We start from the raw sequence: 11,366 nt of genomic DNA, 5'->3' as shown, positions 1-11,366 counted from the left end.
ATCGGATCAGCGATAGTGACGATCGCGTGGGATTCCTCTCCACGACTCTAACGGATTGGCGAGGCGGTACGGTGGCCCTCCTCCCTGGCTCGAATGGTGGAACAGGCAGGCAGTGGCCGCTGTGCCTGGGCTCCCATGATGGTAGTGCAGTTGTGTATGGTCGTTGAATCTGTGTGGCCAGATTTGTGGCTTAGAAGGCGGTATGGACGATGCAAATGCTATCGGTTGGACTCTCATGAGACAGATTCAGGTGAAAACCTTGTCCCCGACAGGTGGCCGGAGCCGGGGATGGTGATTCCCTTGGCGTTGTTTCCTTTGTTGAAGGCATCATGCAGGTGAAGCTTCCAACTCCTTCCTCTACCTCTGGGGAAACCCAAGGTCAGTCGATTGGATGTATCACTTCCTACTCTGAAGATGGATCAGTGGAAGATGGTAACAACGACCTATGAGTGCGTCATAATAATTTGACTCCAATTCACTTACAGTGTAAATTAACAACCAAAACATATCATCTTTCATAAGGCATTCCCAATTTTCATTTGATAACAAGGCATCTCCAATGTTTACGAACTTGGTTTTCTCGGGGGATGGCATGATTGATTCCCTGACTAGAATATCTCTAGGGGTATAAACATAATCCGTCGGTATGATACATAAACAAGCCAGATCAACATAAAATATGAGCCATATTACTCCCTCCATCCATATATATAGGGCCTAATGCAATTTTTGAGGTTGCCTTTGACTATTGATAAGATTAATAGTATATAAAATGTATAATGTAAAAATTATATCATTGAAAGCTTCTTTCGTGTACAAATTTAAAGATATGCTTTGTGTAACTTGCATGTCATATATTATTGCTCTAACATATGATCAAACTTAGCCTCGAAAAACGCATTAGGCCCTATATATATGGATAGAGGGAGTAATTGAATACAAATGGCAATATGACAAGGAAAGACCGGTAATAACTCTGAAAAAACATATTGTGCGGTAACATTTAAATTGGCATCCGTGTTGGTTTTTCATGAGATATCAGCGCTTACACATCGTTATGTTATTAAAAAACTAGCAAAAGGGCCCATGCGTTGCAACGGAAGAAAGAAATACCACACAGCACACACTCTTAATTTATAAAAAATGTCTATAATTTGAGAATTTATAGTTACGATACAAATAAAGATGGTCTTATCCTACAAAAATGCAGTTCAAAATTTCACAGGTCTTCTATTTTAACACGGCTTGCATGTAGATTTAATACGTACAAAGAATCAGTCAAGTGACCTTCAGTTTCATCTCTAATCCTGATTTTGTTGACGTGTTCATTTCCAACCCGGATAAGTACCGGTATGAAAGAAAGACGAATAATGACTTATTTATTAAGATTGCACCCTAGATAGTATTTTTATTAAACGTTTAACAGATAAAATAATATCATATTTAAATTCTACATATTTTTCTAATCAAATTCCATGTATAATATGTTAAATTTGGAGTTACGGTTTAAAAGATATGAGTATTTAAAAATATATTTAATATATACTACGAGTTTAATGTCATAAACAGTAAGGACTTTTTTGTAAAATCACCTCGGTGAGTTTTCCGACGGAAGCGATAGCCTCTTTATTATTAGGTAAAGATTGAGTGAACTTTCGGCCCCTTCTAGCGAGTCGCTTTGGAACCCTTGTTGATGGACTCTCTTTGAACCTCTCTAAAATCCATATCTATTTCTCGTATATTCTGAAAAACAATAATACAAAAATATGCCTTTTGTATTATCATGTATAATATACAAACAAAGAGGATTATCTACATGCACCTCTTTGCATGGTGTTTCAGCCCGGTACGTCGTAGTTACATGAATGCATATGTGAGTTGATATTTTTGGAGCGCCATCCAAATCCATCACTTGTTATCTCTAATGAACAAAGTGGAACATATAAAATATAAAAGATATTTTACACTGTATTATACAAACATGTATGATATATAGTAAAAACAAAAGTGAGAAAAACACATATTTTTAATTTACAAAAAAATATAATTTTCTTTTTCACCCACCTAATCTTATCCCCACCAACTTTCTCTCCTCAGATACGCTCACTCTCTCCCCACCGCATCGTTGCCTTCCTCTTCTCCGATGTGACGGCAGTGCCCGCATCTCCGTCGCTAGGTCTGGCCGTTGGGAAGACCTCCAAACACTACTAGGAGAAAGCCTAGTAATAGCGTTCTTTTTTCCCTTACCAGTAGCGCTGGGGCAGCGTTATTGCTAGCACGCTAAAGCTAATCTGTTAGCAGTAGCGCTGGATTTAAAGCGCTACTGGTATTTACATTAGCAGTAGCGCTGGAATAAATAAAGCAATACTGCTAAGTCAGCAGTACTGCTAATATTCCAGTGCTACTGCTAATATTCCTGCTTTCAATATTTAATTCATGTCGTATATATGCCCCTTCTACGTATTTGTGCATGCTCTAAACAGTAGTTTCATCATATCATAATAAACATGGATTATTATCGTCATATCATACACATAAAGTAGTCTCGTCATTTATACCATCATCATCATTATCCAACACGAATATCATTATCCAACACAAATATCATCAAATCTCAAAAACAGCGATACACACAAGTCATGGCACACCCATAAGTTTCATCATCCCTATCTAGGGCACCGACTGTGGCGGCGGAAGTGACGGTGGAGCCATCCAATGGCCGGCTGGATGGATCGGGGCACCCGTCTGCGAGGAAGACAGAGCCTGAGCCGGCTGTTGCGGGCGATCTGAGGAGAAACCGATCACAGACGGCTGGTTGGTATAGACCGATATGAGAGGCCGGCTGGAGACGAACGGCGAGGCAGGGGTCGATGCCGCCGGGGCCGGCGAGCCGGTTGTGTTGGGGTCGATCGGCGCAGCGACGGCAGCTGCGATCGGGCTAGGTAGGGCAGCGAAAGTCATTGGAACCGATCAGGGTTGATACCATGTAAGAGTTAGGGTTTGGGAAACTGCACCCTATATATATATATATATATATATATATATATATATATATATATATATATATAAACTCTATTGATCACCTAAGATGTAGATTAAATTATTCCTCACCCGAGGTAATTTTATGATCATTTCATAAATAAATTAAATTTAAAATACAAATAGATACGTTTATATTGATTCACTACGAAAAATTTGACATAAGAAAACAAAAATATAGGTCATAAGACCAGAAAAATCATATTTTATGTATAGTTTATAGTACATTTTTATGTTTGTAATTTTATGTGACATAAAATATTTTTTACGATGACTATGTTTTTTTTACGGTCTCTTTTTACGTATGAGATAAGATTAAAATTTCAGAAACATAAAATTACGATGTATTGATGTGAAAATAGAGGGGGGGGGGGCGAATAACTATTCCTCACCTAAGGTGACGAATAGCGCGACCCTAAGGGGTACACAATATGTGTACAATAAAATATATAAGACTATACAAAAGCTAGTATAATACAATCTAACAGTATAGATGCACGATTCATTTCAGACTCTTGAGCCCACACCATTTATGGACGAATAGTTTTTTTTCTTTTTTGAAAAGGAGGTTGAGACCCCGGCCTCTGCGTCAATGTAAACCATGATCAAACTGTTAATTATCATGCAGAGTACAAAGTAAAGTGAACCATGATCAAACTGTTGCAAGATATGAAAGAAACACCTAAGACCAAGTCAACTTCTTTTGGCAACAACACCTTCAAGAAGGGATAACCATCCTCACGCCATTTGTTGCCACATCCGGCCGAAGACAGTCTGGACAAGGATTTGTATCCTGATTGTTGACCAGCCAATGAAGACCAGCATCACAACAAGTAAAAAATGCCTTTAACAAGATAATGACGCAAGATCTTCCTAGCCGAGCCCGGCCAATAAAGGCTAATACAAGAGTTTTCACCCAGGATGAAGTGGTGTTTCAGTCGGCATCTTGATCACCGATTGATTGATAGTCACATCTGACAATACTCCGTGCCAGGCCAAGAAGGCACAAGCAAATTGGTGGGACGGCTTCCACCTAGACACCACCATGGTCGTCAGGTGGTTGTCCATGTGTCGGTGCAGAACTAGCCGGCGCCACTCCACACCGGTGCAAGTTATACTGCAACATCCATCAAACCTTTGGAGCCGCTACCCCAATGCTATATGTCGGCATTGAACCACCAACACGCCATTCGCTCATGTGTGTCCGAAACTGATGTGGGCGCCATGAATCTCCTCGTGTGCTAGCCGCTGCTCTCATGCCAGAAGAAAATTCTCTTAACACTATCAGCAATCGTCTATTGCATTGCAGCCGTCGACCCTTCATTTGCATCGCTGCGCCCTTTGATCTCTTTGAGGGGGTTGTCGAGGACCGGCGTGATTACCAACGGAGACCGCTGCCTCCACTACCACCATGTCTAGCCCTCACAGGGTACGACCATCATTGTCCGTGGCACTGCGACGCGCGGAGGCCACCATCGCACTCATCCACTAGCTTGTAGCTGCAACAAGGGAAGCCACCGTGGTCGCTGCCTGCAGAGTCTGACTCCTCCCCGCTTGTCTCTATCATTCAAAGCACCACCTCCTAGGGATCGGTAGCTCTCAAGTGACTGCCATATGCGGTCGTGCCATAGTCATGCTCTAGAGCCATAGTCATGCTCTAGAACCATCACGAGTGTGGCCAACACGGCAACCACCGCAACATCTATTTGCGTTCGTCGTGAAGTGGTGTCGATCAGGTGCTTCCCGCCACCACCCTCCTGTCCAGGACCGCCGCCCCGACGTCCTCAGTGCATTGGAGGAAAGGGCGTTTAGATTTATTTAGCGAGACAATCTCTACACGCTATAGTGTGTTATTAGCGACATGCTATTTTTTTCAGCGGGTTTCATCAAGAGGTACGAGGTGGCTGTATGTTAAGCAAATGCAGACTTATGGATCATGCATGCATCCGTTTCCTGCAACTAACAGCAAAGGAAAGGAGATCCAGATAAAAAGGAATGATATGTTTTCATGTAATTTAATTTTTGGCCCAGTTGAGGCCACCAAAGTCTGCTGGTCTTCATGTAAATTAATTTTGACAGCCAACATCTGTCTGTATAAAATTAAGAAACAAGACAGACCCAGCAACCACCCAGATGGTGGCTTCATTATTGGTACAGAGATACTCTCTTAAGAAATGCAAGTCAACTGTCACAAAGAATCGCTGGCTATCCCTAGCTTAATGCCGTAGATGGCGATAGTTGGGCTGACAATGTGTATACAACAGATATATTTGTCAAATCAAGATGCTTAATGAGATTCCAAATAGATACGTATAAAACTTGCCATGTTGAGATCGGATTACACCCAGCTACCCAACTGGTGATTTTTGTTAAGTTTTACCTCGAGCTTGCAGATACCAACTGATTCAACTGCTTTTCAAGTAATTAGCAAATGTGTGTGGCACAACTTTGATCCAAAGAACACCGGACTAACAACCATATACTCCCACCGTTTCTAAATAAATGTCCTTTTAGTTATTTTAATATCGACTACGTACCGAACAAAATGGATGATGTATACTCTAAAATATGTCTATGTACATCCATATGTAGTCCGTATTGAAATCTCTAAAAAGACTTATATTTAAGAACGAAGGAAGTATGTCCTTTGTGCATGATACTAGATCAGCACATGCGCAGAATCTCTTTTGAATCTGCACAATACAGAATGATGCTTATATGTCCGACGAATACTACTCCCTTCGTCCCAATAATGAAATGTTGTACCAACTTTGAACTAAATCAGCGACACTTATTTTTGAACGGGGAGAGAGTAAAATATGAAAACAAGTACGAATAACCAACCCAATCGCTTACTTGGATCCAATTCGTCATGAGCTCAGACAAGGATTTGAAAAATTACCAATTAGGTTTCCAAGTCCACAGCGATGCATGTGCATGCTTTTGTATCACAATTTGTAGATTTGGCATGTCAACATAGGATCATCCTTTTTCTAGTGCAACAGCAACTGGTTAGCATGCACTTGACAGTTAGACTCAAAATACTTTACAGATACAAATTTTAGCGCCCCACCCTCCTCCCAATAATGCGGAGATAGCTTAGCTTGTGCTGACAGATACCCATTTCCTTTTCCTTCTTCTGCTCGTTGGACTAACAGATCATGTATGTTGTCATTACATCATGAATTTTGGTTATGCACCTAACCATTAGATTGAAATCTGTTTAGTAACCAGGAAAGCAAATGAAGGCCACGAAACAAGGACAACTACAGAAGGGCGAGGAGCCATCCAACCAGTGGAGACGGGGCACGCTACACAAGCTCTCAGTAACAATTCATAGACATGTCCGAAGAATACTAAAATATGGAATACGTATGTATAACCAACTTAGTAACTGGCATACACACGATGTGCTCGTGGTCGAGCCAAGTTCACTTGGATAATGGATCCAATTCTTCATGAACTCGGCTGCAGATTTACATGAAGTTCCTCCCACTTGTTTCTTTTTGTTGATTCCCCCAAAAAAGTCAAAGTTATACAAAGAATCACATGACATCATGTATGTGGTGTGTGGCTATCATTATACCGGGGCTGATATTGCCACTTCGGTAATTCCCACGGAAGAAGACTCTGCTGGGCAACATTCGGATGATGAGGACATATTTGCACCCTTCCATCTTGCTAGTATTGCTGGTTTCCTAAACCACCAGGAAGCCAAGCGTTTCCAGCAACTTCCATTTCCCCTGGGGAAGAATACTAAGGCTGTTGCATAGAGTGCAATGTAGGCCAACACAGGGATGACAAGGAATATGACGTTTCTGGATGCTCCCCATTTCCTAGTACTGCCTGCTGCGTAGGCGACTAGGAGACCAACCATGTCCAGCAAAACGGCTATATGCATTAGCCAGAGTGGCGGTTTGCGTTCCTGGAACGTCGTCCATGGAAGAAGCAGGACAATAACGACGACCGAGGCCATGAAGGAAGTGGAGTTGCTGTAGAAGAAAACATCGTACCGATGCTTGTTGATGTCGTGGAGGACGGGGTAGCCAGCAAGGTGTTCAATGTTGTTGTCTTGCCACAGGCCCCCCGGTGGTTTTAGGCCAATCTGATATGTCATACTTGCACCCAGGATTCCTAGCAACATAAGGTATTCGACGGTTTCTTTCTCTTTCTCTTTATTGTTGCTGCTGTTGATGTTGCTACTGGTAGTGGTGATGATGTTGCTATGGTTGTTGCTGCTCCTAGTGGTGGTAGTGGTGGTGATGGTGATGGTGGTGGTGGTGGTGGTAGCGGCAGCGGCGTTAGTGCTGATGATGGTGCGGGTACTAGTGTTGCTGAACACTTTGCTGCCACTATTGCTATGAACTGCTTGATCTCGCCTATCTTTGCCAGCTTTTGATTTGATGATGAACCAGAAAATGCCTACCAGAAAAGCTATGAAGGCTAAGACCATGCCCACCAAAGTTAATACATAGATGGAGGTCTTCAGTTGTCGTGCGCTTCCAGCAGCGTAGGCACCCATGAGGCCAAACATACCCACCAACATGCATACATAGAGCGCATAACAACGTATACCTGGCCTGTATAGCTTCGGATTGACAAGGAGAAGAATGAGGGTTATAGACGCCATGAAGCTTGTCGCATTGCAGTAGAAGAATGCATTATAACGACGAGGGTAATTGTCATGGAGGATTGGGAAACCCGCGCGGCGACCAAGCTCTCGGTCATCTGCTAACCAGAAGCCACCGGGTGGGGTGAGGCCAGCTTGGTAGGTGAGGGTAGCGGCCAAGATAGCAACCAGCAGCAACACCTTACGCTTGTCATCCAGATCCTTTACTGCATGATCACCCGCAGGTTCTGGGGCATGGTCTCTTATGGTGATATGTACGATCACATAGACGAGGACAAGTCCCGCCAAGGCGACGATGTAGATTGATGTGTTTACATCCCTAGTGCACCCGGCACCATAGGCAGTAACAAGGCCAAATAAGTCCAGCACCAGGGTTGCTTCCAGCGTGTGCCGGTTGAGCAGAAATTTGCTCTGGAGCATCATGATAACGACCAAGGATGTGACAAAAGCTGCCGAGTTGCTATAGAAGAACACTCTATACCGAGTAGGATGTGTCATTTGGAGCACTGGGTGGCTGATCTCATGCCCATCCCGGTTATCTAGCCAAAGGCCACCAGGTGGATCTAGTCCTGCTTGGTATGTGATGGTCACCACAAGTGTAGCAAGGAGCATAACAAGATAGCGGGTGTTCTGTTGGTGTAGTTCATCTGTGCCTCGGCAGGTGCCTGCAAATTAATTTCTAATAAGTCAATCAGATAGGCAACCAACTAGTACTAAGTAGATCAATAATTTTGTATATTTGAACTAATATGTAACTACTCCCTTCGTAGCATATTTGAAAATCGTCATATAAACTGATAATTAATATACACTTATAAAATAAGCAATGTGCATGTACATAATCGGAGCGCTAATCTGCTCCAGCGTGCAATATAGCCATTCTACGCTTCATCGAGACAAGAATAGACAATAGTGAACTGAGTGAGCTAGTAAATGCATGAGTATTAAAGTCAAACGCATAATGTAATAATTTCCAGTCACAACAGACTCTCGCATTGAGGAATTACGACCAACCTGGATACAAAATCAAGTGAAATATGTGACTTGGATATGGTTAAGAAAAATAGAAACCACTGTATGAATACTATGGATGTACAATAACCATTTGATATACATTAGTTCAGATATAAAGATATACAGCCATACCTGAAGGAATGCCGACCAGCTTCCTGAAACGCGTTGAAACATCATGAAGCTTGTCCGTGAGTAGTTTCCAACCTTTGTCGTAGTAAGTAACAAACCCCAGCAGTAGGCATACGCCGGCAGGGACCGCAAGGACAAGAGCGGTATTGTCAGACTCCCTGCAGCCCCCAGCAGCATAGGCCCCCATAAGCCCCAAGAGAGCAATGGCGATCAACACGTAGGGCGCAGTCAATCCTACCATGAATATGAAGTTCTTGCTCAGCTTCTCCTTGAGCAGCTTCCTCTCCAAGAGCAGCACAATGATGAGCAGGGACACGGCGAATGAAGTGGTGTTGCAAACGAAGAAGGAACGGTACCGGCCACGGGCTTGTAACACCGGGTCGCTCAAACGGTGTCCGTCCTGGGTGCTGGTCCAGAACCCACCAGGCGGGCTCAGCCCGGCGACATATGTGATGGTGACTGCGAAGGTTGCGAGTAACATCAACACATCGATCTGCTCCTTCTCAGCCCGCTTGCTGGCAGGGTATGTGAGTACAATCCACGCATGCATCTTGGTCTTGGCTCGCTTTATTTTGAGCAACAACATGAACCGCATCATGGCTTTGGAAGTGGAGTTGGAGTGGACCTTGTCATCATCACCAGTGGAGTCAAGGACCCCACCATCCCCATTTCTGGTGTTGGAGTGAGGTACCCCGCCATCCCCATTGGCCGTAAGGTTAGGGTCAGGGACCACACCATCTTCATTGGAGTCAGGGACCCCACCATCTCCAGTTCTTGTGATGTTAGAGTGAGGGGCCCTACCATCCCCATTGGGGGTGGGGTTAGAGCGACGGACCACGTCATCTCCATTGGTGGTAGAACTGACATTGGTCGTGCGCCAGACGTAGAGGGAAACAAATATGATGATCAACACCAAAGAAGAGAAGATTACCACCGCATAGATGGTTGTGAATGTATCCCGGCAGCTCCCAGCACCGTAGGCTCCCATGAGGCCGAGTAGGTCGAGCATCATCACCATCCGCAGCGCCACTGTCCAATAATGCTTCTTCTTCGGCAGGACGATGACGATGAGGGAGACCACGAGCGATGCGGCGAGCGCGGCGGCGTTGCAGTAGTAGAAAGAAAGGTACCGACGGTAGTGGGTATCCCTTAGGATCGGATCGCCGGCCATGCGCCCTTCCGGATTGTCCTGCTCCCAGGACCCACCCGGCAGGTTCAGGCCGGCGACGTACGTCACCGTCGCCACCAGAGTTGAAAGAAGCAGGATCTGCTCCTTGAACTCGTAGAGTTTCGAATCGTTGCCTTGATCATCATGACCGGCGCGCTTACCGCCATGGACCTGCTGCTTCTCTACATCCGGAGTGGCCATAGAAGGCATCTGCTTAATTTGCTATCAGCTCGATGGGTTCTGACTGAATTTATATATCATCCCACAGCCAAAGTCAATGCATATTGCCAAGTCAAGAGTCAATGCACGGTGGCTTAGCTGTCCCGATGTGAACATGGAATCATTTCCCCATATTTTTTGTGACTAGACAAGACTAACACTCGATGCCCGATGCTGATGGTCAATTTTATATCTTTCTTATTGTCCAACAATCAGTTTGTGTGACCGGACAAGACTGGGCAACTTCCTATCTTCTTCGCCTAATACATTCCCAAATTGCATTAGAATTTAGAAATGTACAGCCACATTCATACATAATTAAACAATCAGTTTGACACTGAGTTGACAATTAGCGCACTCGAATCAATCATGCACCAACCACTGTGTTTTACAGAATTGATGAGTATGGAAGATTATAGTTCAGATCTGCCAAGTCTGTTGATTGTTTTTTTTTTTTGGACAACACCACTATATTAAACAGCAGGCATAGCAATATCACTAGCCACCACACCAACAACATCATTTGGTACATCATCTGGCCATAGGAGACCAGAACCGGCAACACCCGACACACCTAGTGCCGCCATAGCATGCGCCACTTTATTACAGTTTCTCCTACAGAATTTAAATGAAACATTGGAGAAATTGAGACCAGCGAGCATCTGTGCATCCGCACTATAACACCAAGTCTGTTGATTGTTAGACGTGTACAAAGTTGTTCATGATACTAGATCAGTACATGGGAATTAAGTTTGGATTACAGCTGGTAGACCTGCTTAGATAAAACTATAATGATCCATCGACTATAATCTGTAATTCTGTATAGATAGAGTTACGAAGACACATCAGTTTTTATTTATAGATATGAATCAATTATGTGTGATACAATTATGAAGATGGTCTACTGAATATCTTCGATTTGCTTACATTTAGGAGACCATACCGGGTGAGGACCTATTTAGATACATACATGATTCAGTAACTCATCTACAGGTTACCACAGGGAACCATGGCCCATGCTAGTGAAGGATATCCAAATGGTGCCCCTAACCAGTGAATTGGTGATCTATCGGCGACGGTGCTGCTATTGCTACCTCGTTCTTGGACTTCGACATCATTTATTTTACAATATATAACTGTGGACTGATTAATTAACCAACTACCAAT

At 43.6% G+C, this 11,366-nt stretch overlaps 1 protein-coding gene across 1 annotated transcript; it reads right to left on the bottom strand.

Annotated features, from left to right (window-relative positions):
* Positions 1-6,396: 6,396 nt before the first annotated feature.
* On the bottom strand, positions 6,397-10,198 carry LOC123411971. The gene is made up of 2 exons (XM_045104932.1): positions 8,816-10,198; positions 6,397-8,334 (listed from the first exon to the last, which is right to left on the bottom strand). Exons 1-2 carry the CDS (start codon positions 10,188-10,190, stop codon positions 6,620-6,622), a joined length of 3,090 nt encoding a protein of 1,029 aa, XP_044960867.1. The 5' UTR covers positions 10,191-10,198; the 3' UTR covers positions 6,397-6,619.
* Between the last annotated feature and the right edge of the window lie 1,168 nt (positions 10,199-11,366).

The sequence above is a fragment of the Hordeum vulgare genome, chromosome 7H, assembly GCF_904849725.1.
Source record: "Hordeum vulgare subsp. vulgare chromosome 7H, MorexV3_pseudomolecules_assembly, whole genome shotgun sequence".
Lineage (NCBI taxonomy): Eukaryota > Viridiplantae > Streptophyta > Magnoliopsida > Poales > Poaceae > Hordeum > Hordeum vulgare.
This window is presented reverse-complemented; position numbering and strand designations above follow the sequence as displayed.